This window comes from Ochotona princeps, chromosome X, assembly GCF_030435755.1.
Source record: "Ochotona princeps isolate mOchPri1 chromosome X, mOchPri1.hap1, whole genome shotgun sequence".
NCBI lineage: Eukaryota > Metazoa > Chordata > Mammalia > Lagomorpha > Ochotonidae > Ochotona > Ochotona princeps.
This window is the reverse complement of record NC_080865.1, coordinates 74,751,711-74,771,811: the sequence shown is the minus strand read 5'-3', so window position 1 is coordinate 74,771,811 and position 20,101 is coordinate 74,751,711. Positions and strand designations below refer to the sequence as shown.

Here is a 20,101-nt window from a genome sequence, read left to right as displayed (position 1 = left end):
CTGGATGGGAAGTGGAGCTGCCGGGATTAGAACCAGCAGCCATATGGGATCAAGGTGAGGATCTTAGCCACTAGGCCACGCTGCTGAGCCCACAGCTCAGTATTTTAAAAGGCTTACTTTACATCCATTTTCATAAGCAATAACAACAACAATAAAAGAAATAAAAAAAAAAATAGGGCCTGGCGGTGTGGCCTAGTGGCTAAAGTCCTCGCCTTGAACGCCCTGGGATCCCATGTGGGGGCCGGTTCTAATCCCGGCAGCTCCACTTCCTCTCTGTCTCTCCTCCTCTCAGTATATCTGACTTTGTAATAAAAATAAAAAAAATAAAATACTGAGCTGTGTCAGTAGGTAGTGGAAAAGTAAGAGTATAATAAAGCCTCTTGATGTATTTAAATGTCAAAAATAAATTAATGTGCTTCAAATTCACAAATTACAACCTTTTATATTGAAATAGAGAAATATCACTTCTAGTTTTCATTGCAAGATTTTGGAAAAAATGAGGGGAGTTCATGTTTCAGCCAGTAAAAGTATGTATATTGCCAGCATGTATTTTTAAAGCATATGTTGTCTGTCACATCTAAGGCATAGTTGTAAATATATAAAACATAATGGTTTTACTTAGCTTCTGAGAGGTAATACAGTATCATGAAGAGTATTAGGAATGTGGATATGCCACTTTACCTTCTCTGGGTTTGCTCATCTGTAAAAACAGATGGGCTGGGCCCGGCGGTGTGGCCTAGTGGCTAAAGTCCTCACCTTGAAAGCCCCGGGATCCCATATGGGTGCCGGTTCTAATCCCAGCAGCTCCACTTCCCATCCAGTTCCCTGCTTGTGGCCTGGGAAAGCAGTCGAGGACGGCCCAAAGCTTTGGGACCCTGCACCCGCGTGGGAGACCTGGAAGAGGTTCCTGGTCCCCAGCATCGGATCGGCGCGCACTGGCCCGTTGCGGCTCACTTGGGGAGTGAAACATCGGATGGAAGATCTTCCTCTGTCTCTCCTCTCTGTATATCCGGCTTTCCAATAATAATAAAATCTTTAAAAAAAACAGATGGGCTGAAGATGTCTGAGCTTTCTTACAAGTCTAAGGAATTATTCTGTGATTCAATGATGGATAAGAGATTTGTTCTTCTTTCAGGTTATCCAAGTTGTGATTGACAATATCCATTAAAAACAGCTGTAGTGATGTCAGTCTACTATCCAAACAAAAAAGTGGGAATGGCCTACAGAAAACTGAATAAATTTGAGCTTACCAAATGAAATAAAAATTTCTAGACTTTTAGAAGCAACTTGCAATAGAACCTTTTCCCATTTGATGTACAATAGAAATGGGTGAGGGGGAAGACAGTACTCTGCATTAATATGTATCACTTTACCACAGAAATAAAGGGTTGTGCTGCTTTTTCTTTTCCAAACCAAGATAGTTGCAGTTTCATCAGTCCTGGGACAGGGGATTGGGGAAAAGAACAACAAATAGCATAACACTGTTTCTAAAGAATAGAAATTCACTTAACCTCCTAAGTAAATTTCAATTCTCTAATCATAATTACAACCAGAAACTGGAAGTAAATGGAAGTATGAAATTTAATTAAGACTGCTTTCTGCATTCAGGGCTATAGACTGAATTCTAGGGAAACGTCTCTACCTATTTCTACTTAAATACTAATGGAGAGAAAATGTATTATTTTAAAGGAATTACTTTTTTTTAATTTCCAAATGTGCCACACATTGGGTTTATATCTTAGCACTTATGTATGAGGAAAGCTAGTCTTATTAATTCACAAATGAGGAAACAGACTCAGAAAATCAATAATTTGAGTAAAGGTTTAGGAGTATTTTTCACTAACTTTGGGGAGTTTCTTAACCATACACTTCACTTTCAATGGAGAAAAACTATTTTATCCTGTGCCAAGGGAGAAATGGTCAATGAAAAAGATGCAACATGTCTTTTCACAGATTATCATCCAAACAGTGCCTACAAGATTAGCAAACAAGTATTTTAGAAGCATACTTCATTGTAAATAAGCAAAAACAATACTCTATTGCCTCACTGGTCATCTTTGCCAAATAGCCTAATACAGTACATAACCTAAAATGATTTTAAAAATTCCATTTAGTCCTTTGCAACAGTCAAAAACACTGCTCCATAAGGCATTATGGGTCATAGACACTGAATTAACAGCCTAAGAGTATTAAGGATAGTTTCCAAACGTGTTGTGATATTTTCAAGTTAATGAGAAAAGCTTACAATTACCACTGGATTTTAAAAACTGGATATCTCTAAACAAATGTAATTACAAGGGTTAACGTAAAAGATTTACACAAATGTAGCAATAAAAGAATTTAGCAGTTATCATCAAAACTAATAATCAATACCAAAGAATGTACTTAATGAAGTTGGCCTCAATCTAGGGACCCTTAACATGGGACCTACAGGCATCTGTGACTGTTTTGCATATTTGTGTGTGGGAGAAGGAGACATAGTGCCATGTATTTTCAGAAGAAACTTAGTCACTTAGAAAAAGACTGCAGCCAGCAAAACAAAATCATGTTGAAAGTTAAGACAGTGTGTTAAACAAAAGCAAGAATTTGGCCAGGAAGTGGTAAAAACACATACAAATCTAGAAGCAAAATAAGATAAATGTGTATGACAGCATAATAGGTCCTTCAAAATTTTTCTCAAGACTCAATATCAAAAAAGCATGTATCTTTTTGATGCATTCCTATAGATTTGTCTACCTTTTGCTTAGCCACCTACAGACACATAAGGAATAACATACAGATAATACTAGATTATTCACGTAGGTTATCCACTACTTAATAAGTAGCTATATACTATTTGGTAGCATTCTAAACTTTTCTCCATGTAATCTTTTATTATAAATCTCTATATGTAATGTTTTTATATACTTGATTTGTAACATCACATTTTACTACAGTTCATCAGCAGGTAACATTTGATAGCCTCTTAAATACCGAAAGGATTTTTCATAGGATTAGCACTGTTACATTTGGGATGCCACTCCCATAAATGCTTGAATTTATGAACTTCACCATAAAATGTGATACCCACATCTTTCCTTCTGAATAAAAAAAAAACACCACATATTTAGGAATCAAGTCAAAGTACAAAGTAATGTGGGCAAATATTTCTTAGAAACAATACCTAACCCCAATGAAGATAATCACAAAACAGTACAAGTTTACAGAAGTGTAGCCATCACTTATGTAAAGCCTATTGTTTCAGGCAGAGGAATGAAGAATGAATAAAACAGAACCTCCACAACAACAAAGCAAAGCTCCTTCTGAAGGCATCAAATGTCTTTGAGCTCTGTTGCTGCAAAAGATGGGTTCTCATCAAACATTTGTATTACAAGACTAAACTGATAAATACATGCACCTTGGATGCTTAGGAAGTAAAGCAAAAGTACTTGGGAAGAATGTGTTAAAGCCTCCAGGATTCCACTGAAAAAAGTATTTCAGCTTGAGACACACAGCATTTGAAGTGTTTACAGAATTAAGACAGATCTGACCAACAGGCAATTAGCAATATCATTAAGAATTTCAACTCCAGAGTTAGAAAACACAGGTAGGGGAATCAACAGTAGTATAAATTCTAGAAAAGATGAAAACTCCAGGAAAAACATATAAAGCAAAGAATACAAAAAGAACCTAAATCATGGACATTTGAGGGAAAACAATAATATTAAGTAATCAGTGTGATTTTCAGTAGCACGAAAAAATCTCAAGTATTGTTATATACCTGTTGCTAATATACAATCCGAATTTGTTGTAGTAGTCCTCTGATTTTAAATGCTTTGTTCTACCATTCCCATAAATGATGGACTTTAGATGTCTTAATAAGTTCTTGGACAAGGTGTATTTTAAAAATGCATATATTTCAAAAATTTTCACAGTAAAATAATCTTGTTTTTTTATTTCCATTTTGCACACACTTTTAAAAGTACTTTTATACTGGAATTCAGTGTTCCAATTACAATTTCCAAATTATTTCTTCACAGCCTTAAATGGCATAAAACTTTTCAAATCCCTTCCTCAGCTTCAATTCTTCAAATGCAAAATGGGACAATAACAACTATTTCAAAGGATCATTGTAAATACTATGTGAATTCATAATGTACTTTTTCACTATTAGCGGATGCAGAAACAATCAACAAAGGTTAACCGAATGTTATTTTTCATTTGCCATTCCCCCATTAAAACATGCTATTAGCTGTGATGGTCACATGGTGACCACCCATTCCAAATCTTTTGCCAAAAAAATAATTTAATTAGCTATCCAAACATCTCATTTCTCATACTGTATATAGTTTTCCTAACATTTGTGGCTTATATCATGAAAAAAAAGTCAAACAAAAAATTAAGTGCTTATAACAAGGGCCAAGAAATTTACAGTATTACTAGTCATCCCTGAGTCTCAAAAAATTCTAAGTTAAAGCAACAATCTACATTATCCTTTGTATCTTTTTATGAATTACTTTATAAAAAGCATACTTTTCATAAAAAGTAAAACGCTAAGGTATCTAAGATCAGAAACTTGATAATACTTTCAGCTGGTGACTACTTTTTAAGTGTTCCTGAACTGTCAAATACTATCTTATCATCAAATCCTCCTAGTTAATTTCCTCCGAAGTTGTACACAGTCATCTAAAATCTTAATTCCCCCAAATCTAACAACACCACTTCCTATTTTCCACCAATTCTTATACTGTAATCCTTCTATTAATTGTCTATACCTAAACCTAACCATAGCATAAATTTCCCAAAACCAAAATCTCTTCCGCTTTTGTGGTCCTGGAAACTTAAATACTTCTAATACAAAACTGCTAAATAAATTGAATTCTACTTAGTCACTGATTTCATAAACCTGAAATCCTGTAATGAAATCAAGTTCAAATGTATTGAGCAAACATTTCAATTAGAATTTTGTTTATGGACTTCTATTGACCAGTAAGATATAAACTTCACAGCTAATCTACCTTACCTTAGCCTTTTCATCTGTAAATGAATGTTTCTGCTAGATTCCCAAAACTCAGGAACTACAGGTTCCTAAACCCTAGATGAGGCTGTCATAACACCAAAGGAAAACTCAGGTGTGAAATTATTAATACAAGTAACTTGTGAAAATAAAACAAAACCTTCCTTTAAAGGGATCACCATAACTAAAATACAAGGCAAACAACGGTAAATAATCAAAAAGGTTACAAATTATGATACGGCAGGAAAGTATAAGACCGGGAAACAAGAAGCTGCTTCTAGTGATGGCTCTGCCAAAAGCTGTCATTTCAGGAACTCATCTCTTCGCTCACCTGAGAAACAATGGCACTGTTACTACAGAATCCCTCGCAAATCTGGACTCGAGTATCCTTTGATTTGAAACCCCAGAATAGACATAAAATGACACTAACTATAATCAGAGATGCTACTACAATTGACACCATTGGCTTAAACTTTGGCTAAACGAAATATAGTGCAAATTATATTCTTGCGGCAAGGCATAAAGCAAAGGATTTGAGGGCTCTTGTAGCTTTTTTAGTTGTCAGCCATTTGAATAAACCATCTTTTATTTCTTTTGTAGTCTCTATGGTTTGTGTGTCATAAAATAAAGACTAAGTGGCCAACATACCCTTCAAGCTACAGTTTTTCTCAAATAAGAAAAAATTTCGAGAGCTTATAAACACTTAAGATTTTTTCCCTGGATTTGAACAGGACCTTGCCTAAAACATAACACTAATATACAATTATAATCACAGTTCTGTGAATTCTCAACTACACAGATACAGATTACTCACTTTTTAGATTATTCTCAGCAAATTTTTAATCCTGGTTGGTTTCCTCCTGCTACCCAGAGTACTTCTCAGCCATCACCTTCTAACATTAGTAAGAATCGATTTTAGCATTAGTCTAGGTAAAATCACAATCAAGAAAACATATAAAACATCATCCCAAGTTAAATGTTTGAAATACTTAACATTTTGGGATGATGACTAAGACTGTAATATAGCAAATGCCTACTTTTATGGGTAAACTACATTGAAACTATCTATCGAAGAACTATAGACAGTTAAGGATAATCTATTTCATTACAAAGTTATTGAAACCACGCACTGTTATCCAAAAGAATTTAATAATGTCTCTATTTCAAGTTATCACATGGAATTTAAAACTATATATTTAAGTCATATGCTTACCTAATTTGTTGTGAAACCAATTTTATAAGCACACAAATTGCCAACTTGTATTACAATAAATGCCTCATTATGAGAGGTAATCTTTTTTTTTAAAGATTTATTTATTTTATTACAAAGTCAGATATACAGAGAGGAGGAGAGACAGAGAGGAAGATCTTCCATCTGATGATTCACTCCCCAAGTGAGCCGCAATGGGCCGGTGTGCGCCGATCCGATGCCGGGAACCAGGAACCTCTTCCGGGTCTCCCACACGGGTGCAGGGTCCCAATGCATTGGGCTGTCCTCTCCTGCTTTCCCAGGCCACAAGCAGGGAGCTGGATGGGAAGTGGAGCTGCCGGGATTAGAACCGGCACCCATACGGGATCCCGGGGCGTTCAAGGCGAGGACTTTAGCCGCTAGGCCATGCTGCCGGGCCCATGAGAGAGGTAATCTTAAAAAAAAAACCCAGCCACTGGGCCCATGAGAGAGGTAATCTTAAAAAAAAAAAAAAAAACCAGCAGGCCAGGCAGCGTGTCCTAGTGGCTAAAGTCCTCGCCTTAAACACGCCGGGATCCCATATGGGCGCTGGTTCTAATTCCGGCAGCTCCACTTCCCATCCAGCTCCCTGCTTGTGGCCTGGGAAAGCAGTTGAGGACGGCCCAAAGCTTTGGGACCCTGCACCCGCGTGGGAGACCTGGAAGAGGTTCCTGGTTCCCAGCTTCGGATCGGCACAGCACTGGCCGTTGCGGCTCACTTGGGGAGTGAATCATTGGACGGAGGATCTTCCTCTCTGTCTCTCCTTCTCTATGTACATCTGACTTTGTAATAAAAATAATAAATCTTTAAAAAAAAAAACAGTAAATCCTACTGGTACAAGTTCCTTTTGGTTTAGGCTTCTCAAACCACAAGACTTGACATTGAGCAAGATTATTTTGTCACTTCTTACTTAAATTTCAGAGGAAAGAGAGTATACATATCCACTTCACCCTGTTCTTTAGGATAAAAGCAGTTTCTCCAAGTAAAATAGATCAATGGATCTGGTTATCTTTTTCAGACAGTTCTTGAAATCTGTACTTCATAGAGCATAATTTCTGCTTTAAAAAAATTATTCCCTGGTGGTGGGTTCCACCCTCTTGGGTCACAACTCCCGTGGGAGGACATCAGAACTAGGACAAGGGCAGGGGTGGCTAGATGGAGAGGCACTCAGCAACATCCGTGAGGGCTAGATAGTTGAGTTGGTTAGAAGGAACTAAGCTTTAATACCCATTGATAGGTATAGAAGCCAAATGGGATGCGAGACAGACTGGACTAGCCGGCTAAGCACATTGGCAGGCCAGGGTGGGAGGCGGGGCTGGAGGGGGTTATTGTGGGTCGCCCCCACTGGGTTACAGCTCCCACTAGTTGATAGAAGGGTCGAGTACGTGCTGGGCAGAACCAGGCTGGACTACAACACCCATTGGTTCCAGTGCAAGTCGGGACTGAGAGCAGAACCAACCCAGCAATTGCAACCACCAGCTGATCGTGGAGATGGACTGTGCCGGGCCCTGTGCTTACTAGAACATACGGGAATCTAGTCTGGGAATACCTCAAAGTTTCTTTGGAGATCTCCCCAACCGAACTGCTGGACTCAGAACCCTAGCCAAGAAAAGACAGAGGACAGAACAAGTCAATCAACCACCTCAGCTATATGTTGGGCAGCGAAATACTGGGCAGATAAAGACTCTATGATGGACTATGACAATCAATGGATTCTTCAATGACCTCATCGAGCTGGAAGTGGCAAGACTGGCAGCGATTCACAACTGGAGAACTATTACAACCACTTGAGCAGGTATCTCAGAACATGCCCCAAATCTGGGACATTGGGCGGGTGGGAAACCGGGTGGGGCTTCTCCCTCAATATCCCCCTTTACCTCAGATACATGAAGGAAACAATATGGACATAAAAATCTTACCCACATCCCTATAGCCCCTAAACCTTTACACCGTAATTAACTATGTAAAGATTGTTAACAATAAAAAAAAAATTTTTTTAAATTATTCCCTGGATTATGAAGGTAAAGATTCTGACTCTCATGGAAAACTTTTCAAAAGTTGTTAATGTTTCACTTTTTATTCCCAGGAACATCAAGTTGACTATCTTTATGATTCTTGTCAAAGTTTCCAAATTTTACTTTTTTTCCCATGATTCCAAATCCATTTGGAATGCTAACAACAAAGCTGTCAATTCTCACCACACCTTGAAGACTGGGGAAAATCTAATATATACTAACTGCAATTAGAATTTTGACCCAAATGCAAATGTGCACACCATAAAAATTTCTACATTGCTACATTTTATAGATGCAGGAAGATAATAATTTATATTTTTGCAGATGTATTCTATACATTTAATTTAATTATGTTTCATAGGCTGGATTTGGGGGGGCTGTTTTTAAAGCACTGAGAATTTAGTGTTCATTTTTGTAATCCAACAACTTTATCCAAAAATGCAGAAAATTTTTCTGGTTGGCCAGGAAGGTAACATTTCAGTGTTGACAAGTCCATTGACTGTAACAGCCCAGGAAGCGTGCTAAAACAAAAGAAGAAAAGTATTAGGTAACATGGGAGAAAGTGTCATAATTCATCTGCTGTCCACCTGATCACAAAACCTAATTTCCAAGAACAGTAATGTTTTTTTTAAGCTGTACATGTAATTTTCATGTGTTTTATTTATAGCCATACAAATTTCTTAAAACAATACAGAGAATACTATAGAGTATTAGCATCAATTCAACAGATATACTCTTTTTTACATCATAGAATATTTTAGAAATGTTACTTCATGGAAAACAGTGTACATGTGGCTTTGTAATACTTCTCAGGACTGGGAAGATATAAATTAAAACAAAATTAATTTATGAAAATAGAATAAATGAAACCAAAATAATACCCGGCACAATAGAAAAAACATTGGGAAGACTACCATACCATGCAGGAAGTAAAATAATTTTCTGCTTCTATTCACTATCATAAATCTATATATAATTAAGCAATAGACAACCATTACACAACACTGGAAATAAGGATGTATGCCACAAAATGAAACTTATTTCAGAAGTTCATTTAAATCAGTCGCTTAAATTGGGACTCACTAAGAAGTCTAAATTTGGGAAAAATAAACAATTTACCTATAGTGAAAGTACAAATTATTGATTTTTTCTACTTTCATGTGTGTAACTTTCTTGAAATCAATGTAAGAAAAACTCTTCTAAAGCTGTGGAAAAAATTAACAATTAAAAATTTGTGGTTTCCTTTTTGGCCTCAGTGGAACAACACAACAAGTTTGTGAAGTCCATGTTTCTCCTTTTCAATGCACCCAAAGTCACAGCTGACTCACCACTGTAACTGAAAATGTATCTGGAAGAACTGATCCACATAAATTAGTTAGAAAAATCAGTTTATTCCCTTTAAAAACTTTTAACCCCTAGTGATCATTTACCCAAGGGCAGATATGCCCAACATCCATAGCGTATATCATTTTGTCTAACTTTGTCACTGATGCACAATACTTCAAGACTGGCTTCTATATTACACAGTCCCCTAACACTGATGCTCTTCCACAGTAAACGGATGAAGAAAGTAACAATTCTACTTCGAAATTTCTGAAGCTGTGTCCTTTCGATGAGAATAGGAATCTGTTTTGTTTACTAGTGTACAGCAAGTGCCTATAACAATACCTTGCACGCAGTAGGTGCTCAATAAATATTAATGAACGAACAAGTACTGACTGGGCGCCTAAGAAATAAAACATGAAAATTAAAAGTTTATTATTATCTACCCAAGTGCTTCTATCGTTTTATTTTAAATCAATTTCAATTTATTGTAACAAAAATATCTAAATTTTAAACACTTCTACCCTTCAAAACATTAAATTAGGAGTTTAAAGTCAAACAGGAAATACTGACATGGCCCTTTTAGAATGAAAACCTGCAATTTTCTTCATCCTCTTCACTCAGTTCTTGCTGAATTCTAACACAGTTCTAGCAAGTAATGTTTCTTACTATAAAGTAATTCCCCTGCTTAAAATGCTCCGATGACTTCTCACTTAACACAGAATCTGAGCTCTTACGTGAACTATCCCTGCCCAGCCTTGTCTTACACTACATTTGCCCTTTCCTACTATGTGCCTGCCACACTAACCTTCCCTCTGTTCCTCAAGGACAAATTCCAGCTGCACTCTCCACTTTTGAGCTTTTACCACTGTTGTTCCTCTGCTTCTAGAGCTTTCTGTGACTGGCTCTTCCATGGAATTCAGCTCTCAGCTCAAACATCATCCTATCTTATTTTGTTTGCAAGACATTTCCCTATGTGAAATTATCATGATTATGTACTTTTTTAGTCAATCACCCACCATCACAATGTAAACACTATGAGCACAGAGACCTCACTCTTCCATACCACTGTCTGCAATTCACCTGTACAAGAATGAGTACATTTAATTGAGGGATGCCAGTGGGCTTACTAATGGTAAAACCTTAACTAATGTAAGTTAATGTCTCTCTTGAATAATGAAAATCAGAATAATGAACTCATAAATTTGATACTCAGAGACCTGTACACTAAGATAAGCACATATATTCACAGATATTCACATGCAAAGGCTTAGCCACAAAGATGTAACGCAGTGATCAATGTCAGAAACTAACGTGATGGCATCACAGATGAAAAGAATCAAAGCACGTTTGATAAGCAGGAGAAGGTAACAGTGAGAGAGAGATAGGTTAGGTGCACGGGTAATAACAGATAGCGAGGAATTAGAGGACAGGGGTGACAAATTCATCCTTTCGTATACCTGCAGGTACAGTAGAACAGATGCCCCTCTTTGTGTAGCTGCTTTGCCAATTCTAGCTGGTGATTATTCATCAACTTCTCATTTATAACTACTACAAGTGGCTTTCTTTTTTCCAAGGTTTCCAAACAGCTTCCTGCACCTACGGGGAAACAAAGATCAAATTTGTTAATGTACCTTTTTAAAAAAAGATTTATTTATTTTTATTGCAAAGTCAGATATACAGAGAGGAGGAGAGACAGAAAGATCTTCCGTCTGATGATTCACTGCCCAAGTGACTGCAACGGCTGGTGCTGTGCCAGTCCAAAGCTAGGAGCCAGGAACCTCCTCCAGGTCTCCTATGCAGTGCAGGGTCCCAAGGCTTCGGGCCGTCCTTGACTGCTTTCCCAGGCCACAAGCAGGAAAGGGAAGCGGGACTGCCAGGATTAGAACTGGTGACCATACGGGATCCCGGTGGGTTCAAGGCCAGGACTTCAGCAGCTAGGTCACCGCGCCAAGCCCTAATGTATTTTCTTTTAACATCTGTTTTTATTTGAAAGTAAGATTTAGAGAGGAGAGCCACAGAGATTTTCCATCTGCTGGTTCACTACACAAATGGCCACAACAGCCAAAGCTGAGCTAATCTGAAGCCAGGAGCAAGAAGCTTGTCTCGGGTCAGGTCTCCCATTCAGGTGCAGGGGCCCAAAGGATTTGGGCCATTCTCTGCTGCTTTCCCAGGTTACAGTAGGGAATTGGATGGGGAGTGGAGCAGCCAGGACATGAACTGACACTCATATGGAATGGTGGCATGCAGGCAGATTAGCCTATTATGCCATTGTGCCGAGCTCTGTTAATATATTTCTAAAAAATGTATTTATTTGATAGGTAGAATTACAGAGAGGGAGAGGCAGAGCCCTTCCATGCACTGATCCACTCCCCAAACGGCCCCAGTAGCTGAGGCTGTGCTAGGCCAAAGCCAGGATTCTAGGACTCCACCCAGGTCTCCCATATGTGTGGAAGCAGCCTGAGTACTTGGGCCTTGTGCTTTTCCAGGTGCATTACCAGGGAGCTGGATTGGAAATGTAGCAGGTGGGACTCAAACCAGTGTTCATATGGCAGGCTAGTATCACAGGTAGCAGCTTAAGCCACTATACCACAAAAATCTAAAAATCCTCTAAATAAAAGTTTAAAATATATTCTGTGAAAAACAACTGGAACTGTCGTAAACATGTACAGGATTTTATTTGTACCAGGATACTTCAAAAAGTTTGTGGAAAAATGAAATCAGAAGTTTATTTTCTGAATGGTCATTGTGGTAGTATACCCAGGATTTAGTCCAGCCTCCAGCATTTTTTTTTTTTGTTAAGAGTCAGTTGCCCTTGGCCCCGGCGCCGTGGCCTAGTGGCTAAAGTCAGTTGCCTGCTTAGAGAATAGTTTTCTAAAAAGGTTTTTATTTATTTGAAAGAAAATGAGGGAGAGAGAGAGAGAGAGAGAATCATTCATTTGCTGGTTCACACTCCCAAATGGCTGCAAACATCTGGGCTGGGCCAGATGTAAGTCAGGAGCTTAGAAGTTCACCCAGATCCTCCACATGAGTGACAGGGGTCCAAGTATTTGGACCACCACCTTCTGTTTTCCCAGAGATGCAAGGAGCTGGATTAGAATCAGAGCAACCAGGTTGCTTGAATGGGTACCTATATAGGATGGTGGCGTATGTGTGTTAAGCTGCTATGCCAGGATTCTGGTCCCCAGCTGCCACTTTCTTTCTTTCTTTTTTTTTAAGATTTATTTTCATTGGAAAGTCAGATTTACAGAGAAGAGACAGAGAGAAAGATCTTCCATCAGTTCGTTCACTCCTCAAGTGGCTGCAGCCACCTGAACTGAGCCGATCTGAAGCCAGGCGCCAGGAACCTCTTCCGGGTCTCCCACCCAGACACAGGTCCCAAGGTTTATGGCCGTCCTTGACTGCTTTTTCAGGCCAAAAAACAGGGAGCTGATTGGGAAGTGGAACAGCCAAGATATGAACCAGCACCCATATGGGATCCTAGCACTTGCAAGGCGAGGACTTTAGCCACTAGGCTACTGCACTGGGCCCTCCAGCCACCACTTCTAATGCAGCTTTCTGCTAATGTTCACCCTTGGAGGCAGCTATCTCAAGTAACTTAGTCATTCCCACCCACTTGAAAATCCCAGATGGAGGGGCCCGGCGGCGTGGCCTAGCGGCTAAAGTCCTTGCCTTGAAAGCCCCGGGATCCCATATGGGTGCCGGTTCTAATCCCAGCAGCTCCACTTCCCATCCAGCTCCCTGCTTGTGGCCTGGGAAAGCAGTCGAGGACGGCCCAAAGCTTTGGGACCCTGCACCCGCGTGGGAGACCTGGAAGAGGTTCCTGGTCCCGGCATCGGATTGGCGCGTACCGGCCCGTTGCGGCTCACTTGGGGAGTGAAACATCGGATGGAAGATCTTCCTCTCTGTCTCTCCTCCTCTCTGTATATCCGGCTTTCCAATACTAATAAAATCTTAAAAAAGAAAAGAAAAGAAAAGAAAATCCCAGATGGAGTTCCAGGCTCCAGGCTTCTGGCTTTAGTCTCATGTAACTCTAGCTGCTGCTGGTATGCAGGGAACAAACCAGCAGTATCTCCTTTAAATACATAAAATTTTTTAATAAATAAAATTTAAAAGTTTATTTTGGCACACAAATTTTTTTGAAATTTATGAATACCGGTCTTCCAAAAGTTCATGGAAAATGCACAATATGAATAATATATAGATTTCAAAGTTTTTATTTATCTGAAATACAGAGTTAGAGAGAGAGAAGCAGAATCCCCCATCTGCTAGATCTCTCCCCACATGGCTGCAACAGCCATAGCTGGGCCATAGGAGTTGAGAGCTTCTTCTGATTTCCCTTTGAGAGCAGGGGCCAAAAGCCCTTAGTCCTCCTGTACTGCTTTCCTGGACCATAAACAGGGAGCTGGACTGGAAAGTGTAACCACTGGAACTCGAACTAGTGTCCTATAATGGGATGCCGGAACTGCAGGTGGGGGTTAGCATGCTAACCACAGCACCAGTGCTGGATTTTCAAAATTTTGGCATCAGCCAACTTTTAATTTCATTTTCCATTAAAAAAAAAAGCCTTGTACAACTACTACTTACATAGCATTTACACCATTCTTCAGTATTATAAGCAATCTTAAGCTGATTTAAAGTGCAGTATATGGAAGGATATACCTAAGACACAGGCAAACACCATTCTACCTTGTAGTAGGGACTGAATGTGCACATGGTCTTGGAATCAATCCCGCAGATACTAGGAGACAACTGCAGTTTACTTCCCCTCAAACAGAAAAAGTCTAGGACGTGAAAGACTCAGAGAGCCTCTGACCACTCCTTACGAGCCTACCTGGGAGGTACCATTCCCAGAATGGCTCTACTGTTACTGAATTTTCACCCATGAAACATTAGAATCAACCCAAGTTTGCATCTAAAAACCACTCAGATATTTTAAATAGGAGCAAGAAGACTGAAGAACAGATAGTTCCTTCTATGGAAGGCTAGCACAATGCAATATGCATCTCTACTTCCAACATATAGATAGACTCCCAATGAAACTATTAAATATATCTTGACAGTAGGATGCTGGACTCTGCTGGCAATGTCAGGATACACTTAAACTGCAGAATGATGGAGTTAATGACTGCTTATGAAGGACTGTACTATTGTATTATATAGGGGAAATCAGTGGGGAGAGGGTATTTGGGGAGGAGGTAAAGGAGAGATCCCAAAGCCTATGGAATTGTATCATAAAATAAAATAAAAATATACAATAGGGCCCAGAGCAGTAGCCTAGTGACTAAAGTCCTCGCCTTGCACACACAGGGATCCTATGTGGATGCTGGTTCTAACCCCGGCAGCTCCACTTCCCACCTAGCTCTCTGCTTGTGACCTGGGAAAGTAGTCAAGGATGGCCCAAAGCCTTGGGACCCTGCACCCGTGTGGGAGACCTGGAGGAAGCTTTGGGTTCATGGCTTTGTCGGGGCAGCTCTGCCAGTTGCAACCGCTTGGGGACTAAATCAATGGACAGAGGATCTTCCTCTCTGTATATCTGACTTTCCAATTAAAAAAATCAATCTGAAAAAAAAAACAGTAAAAATATACAACAAGAATGGCTTCAGAACAAGCTTGTTATCTAACCACCACTTCCTGACTGGACAAGTCCCTTAACTCCTGAATATCCTCACTGTAAAATGGAGAAAATATGGGTATATCAAAAATTTACAGAAAAAAACCCATGAATTATGAAAAAAAGTATGTCAAGTATTACAATATTTTTTGCACAGAAACAAATACCCTTTAATTGCAGCTGCCATGAAGGTCTTGGAATTTGCTTGTTTTCACTTCATATGGGAGAACTAAATGAGACATAACACAGAAAACATCCCAACGAGTTTCAAAAGCTCTTTTTTTTTCATACTGCATTTCTTTATTATTGTTGTTATTATTTTTCATGATATGATTCCATAGGCACAGAGATTCCCTTCCATTTCACTCACCCCATTCTCCCTCACAAATAATATTGTCACAACAGTATAGTCCTTCAGCAACAGTCACAGGCCCATCATTCTGCTATTTAAGGCTACCCTGGCATTGTAGGTATAGGCAATGGTAGATAGCCTACTACCCCACTGTCGAAAAGCTCTTTAGCTGCTATGTTATAAATTTTTAATCACCAATCTGTCACTGTTTCTCTATTTTGAATGACTTTTCTGTTCTCAACTACACTGTTTCATATCTATATTATATATAGATATAATATATACATTATGTATACATATGTATCCATCCTCCCTCATGGCAGTGCAAACTGGCATGCTCCCTAAATGCAATCTGGAAGGAACTGATTCATTATGGTGGTTGGTTCTCCGAAGGGCAGACGGTGATACCTGCATGATCCACAGTTGTTCAAGAGTATTTCTGACTGAATTCATTTTACACGCACACTTTTAAGAGAAATACAAAACCAATCTTTCAAAGCTAAAGCTAATTTCACTGTGACTGATCCAAACCAGGAGCAGGCTAAAACACTGCTTCAGATCCAAGGCCCAACAGGAATTCGGAGCTGCCAGTCAACTACACATGTCATCAGTGAACTACTTCATCCTCTGGGCTTACGGTATCTCAGTGTACAGCTGAGCAACAGTGAGGGGTTTTCCATCGTTTCCTTCACCAGAAACAGTAAATTCCAGTAAAGTTCTCTCCATAGTTACATTCAAATAATTACAGTAACAATTATGCCCAACAGGCCTATTGGCAGTTCTCCTAAGTGATTTGAGCTCAGAAAGGTCTTTGTCAGCAGGTTAACTGTTCCATCACAAAGACCCACCACTGCTGAAATCAGATGGTATTTTACCTGCGTGACTAATAACAAGGTCTGCTTTCTCGAGGTCTTCTTTCAAGGAATCCTTGTATCTGTAAACATCCAGAGTAAAGGACTCGGTACTGAATGGTTCCGGTACCACCGTCCCTCTGCCAATCTGGAGGATAAGTCGGTGGTAGCCTAAGCTCTTGAATATCTGAAAAGGGAAACAAGAAAACGCGGGCCTTTTAAACATGTTCTTCCAGAAAAAGCACAGTTAGAAACCAGAAAGCCCGCGTGCAGACCCACCCCCCACCGCACCGCCTACCCATCCACCTCAAGGTTTCCAACTTCACCGGTCCCGGGCCCCACCAGGAAGCTCACTAACCCTAAGGGAGACCCAGCTCGCCAGGTAGGAAGAAAAAACACAACAAAACACCCCCAGGCCAGGTAGGAGAAAAGAAGGGGGGGTGGCGCAAAGCAGCCGGGGAGAAGCCCGGTTCCACCTCCGGCGAGAACCGCGAGCCTTCAGGAGGAGGACGCACACGTGGCCTCCTCGGAGACCCAGGCCGCCGGTCCCAGCTCCGGGCGGGCCGACCCCGGCGGGGAGGGCCGGCCTGGGCAGCAGCCCCAGCTCTGAGGGCGGAGCCGTCCGAGGAAGGAGGGGCGGAGGCGGAGAGTCAGCGGGAGGCGGAGGGAGGGAAGCCGGGGGAAAAGGAGGAGCCGCCGCAAGGACGTGGAGGTGCGGCCCGGGAGAGACGGCGCGGGAGCTGGGAGCGGAAGCGAGGGCCGCCGGGGTCGCTGAGGAAGCGGGACGGCAAAGAGCTCATCCAGGGGCGGCGGCACCTGAGGTACAGCGGCGGGGCGTTCTTTGCCGTTGCGTGGCGTTCGAGCAAGGTTACCGGGCGCAGCCGTGGAAGGGCGGCCGCCGCGGCGGGCGACACGCAAGCGGCGGGGCCGGCGCCTGCGCCTGCGTCCCCACTCACCTGCAGACTATCGTGCGCCGAGACGCACGCTATGAGGTCGTCAAAGCTGGTGGTCCCCACGGTAACGAACACGCACTTCATCGCTCGGGTTCCGCACGGCCGACTCGCGAGGGCCGGATGTGACGTAGCGGAGGCCACGCGCGCCGTGGGGGGCCTTGTTCTGTGGTAGAAACGGAAGTCCGGCGTGGAGCGTCGCGGGGCGGTGGGGCCCTGGTGTGTCACCGGCGGGGAGGAGCCACAGACCTCGTGGGCTTCTGTGCTGTCTCCTGAACTAAGCCCTTCGACTCTCAGGGCACGCGGGTGTTTTGTTTTGTTTTGTTTTTAAGTGACCTACCACAGTATCCTGAAGATTATGTTGGCATCATTTTTTGGATCTTACACGATGTTTAATGAACTGAAGAGTTTCTTCAAGTTACTTATTCACTACTGTGTTTTGCCTAGGTACATTTGAGTTAAATAGTTTTAATTCGAGTCAGTGAAGATGGGGTGAGTGAGAGACGGTGAAAAATAAAACTGCCCCCCCCCCGGAAAGACACTCTCAGGCTCTCCTTCCAGCTCTGGTTGTCTGAACATCACAGTCCTGGAGGGTCTCGGAAGTTACAAAGAGACTGGTCAATTCCCTGAGCAGACATCCAGTGTAAAATGTAGGTATAAAGGGACCGGCTCAGTGGTGCCCCTGACTAATCCACCCGCCTGCAGGCACTAACATCTCAAAAAGGTGCCAGTTCAACTCCCAGCTGCTCCGCTTCCCTGCCAGCTCCTTGCTTTGTGGCCTGGGAAAGCAGTGGAGGATGGCCCAAAGCTTTGGGACACTGTACCCACCTGGGAGACCTGGAAAAAGCTCCTGACTTAAAAAATTACTTACGTTGAGCATCGGTTTCCTCACTTAAAAACAATCAATTCACATTAAAAGACCTTACGATACTTCTGTTTTTACTTTACCCTGTAACTTTATAAAAAAGTTTCATTGGGGCTGGCATTGTGATATAGTGGGCTAACCTACTGCCTGCAGGAATCCCATATGGGCTGTTCAACTCCTGACTGCTCCGCTTCAAATCCAGCTAAAGAGCCTGGGGAAGCAGCAGAGGATGGCCCAAGCAGCTGGGTCACTGAAACCATATGGGAGACCCAGAAGAAACTCCTGACTCATGGCTTTGTCCAGCCATTCGTGCCATTTGGGGAATAAACCAGCAATGGAAGATTCTCTCTCTCTACCTCTATAACTCTGCATTTTTTAAAGCAACAACAAAAATGGTATAATTTATTGCAAAAGTGAAAAGAAACAGAGCTTCCATCTGCCAGTTCATTCCCCAAATGGCTGCAAGAGCCAGGGGTGGGCCAGACTAAATCTAGGAGCCATGAATTCCATTTCAACTCTCCTACTTGGATGGCAGGGGCCAGGTGCTTGGGCTGTTGTCTGTTGCTTCCCAGGCACATTAGCAGGAAGCTGGATAGGAAGCAGAGCAACCTGGACTCAAACTGTTGCTCTGATATGAGCTGCAGTGTTGTAAGTGATAACTTAATATGCTATGGCTCATAACTTTAAGAGCAAATGTTCTGCCATTTAATGGTGAAGCAGGAAAATTAAATTTCCTATATATTTATATTATATTTAATATATAATAATATGTAATACTGTAATATTCTGAAATAATCATACTAATGCTTAAATGAACATTTTTTAAAAATTTGTTTACTTTTATCTGAAAGGAAGATTTACAAAGAGAAGGAGAAACAGAAAGATCTTCCGTCCGCTGATTCACTCCCTAAGTGGTAACAACAGCCAGAGCCAAGTCGATCTGAAGCCAGGAGCCAGAAGCCTCTCCAGGTCTCCCACGTGGGTGCAGGATTGCAGGGCTTTGGACCATGCAGTACTGCCTTCCCAGGCCACAAGCAGGAAGTTGGCAAAGAAGTGGAGTAGCTGGGACACAAGCCAACGCCCATGTGGATCTTGGCAATTGCAAGGCCAAGATTTAACCAGTAGGCTGTTACACCGAGCCCTAAATTAACATTTGTTAAAAGCTTCCTTCCTGTTTTTTTAATAATTTACACACACACACACACACAAATGTAACTGATGGCAGCAGTGAGAATTTGGTTTTATAGTATAACTTCAATTTTTCTTAATAGATTACATAGGTTAGTAATAATGGATTAAAAAGCCCTGTTCTCTGTTGGGCAAGAGATGATGGAATACATTTATTATTTTTGTTTATCTGTTTATTTTGACTTCAGATAATTTAAGAACTTATACCACCAGAAAGAATAGGATTGGTGAGAATTTGTGTTGTTGCTTAGTTTGGGGCTGACGTTTTATGCTCTGTCTCTGTGGCTATTAATCAGAGACCTCCAGCTCTTATTCTGTCTGGGAAGTCTCCCTACATCTAAAAGACATTAAATGAATACCATTGTTCGATTAAATATCATTAAGTACATATATAAATTGAATGTTCTTAAATTCCCACAAAAGAAGAAAATTGAATTTCTCATACTTTAATAAGACATCTAACAAAAACTAACAGGAAAAACCAAGATTATGTTCTTAGCATGATTTTTAGCTTATGTCTTTTCCTCTAACTTATCAATGTTGAAAGTAAAATACAAGCATACATTTTGTTTTACTGAAGTGAGTTTCTCCTAAACTGGCCTGCATTTTCTGAACAAATAAGTTAACATGATTCCTGACAATGTTTACAGTTACAAAAAAGTAAATTTTTGAATTCAACTAAATTAAAGAATTACTCCAACAAATTTTATTTCGGTAGT

The 20,101-nt window shown here is 40.8% G+C and overlaps 1 protein-coding gene across 1 annotated transcript in view; it reads right to left on the bottom strand.

Moving 5' to 3' along the window:
- ALG13 (ALG13 UDP-N-acetylglucosaminyltransferase subunit) overlaps positions 1-17,478 on the bottom strand; it is a 90,047-nt gene extending 72,569 nt beyond the window's left edge. Inside the window, 3 exon segments of the mRNA XM_058659252.1 lie at positions 11,023-11,161; positions 16,404-16,566; positions 17,336-17,478. Coding sequence (XP_058515235.1) covers positions 11,023-11,161; positions 16,404-16,566; positions 17,336-17,416 — 383 coding nt within the window. The 5' untranslated portion in view covers positions 17,417-17,478.
- Between the last annotated feature and the right edge of the window lie 2,623 nt (positions 17,479-20,101).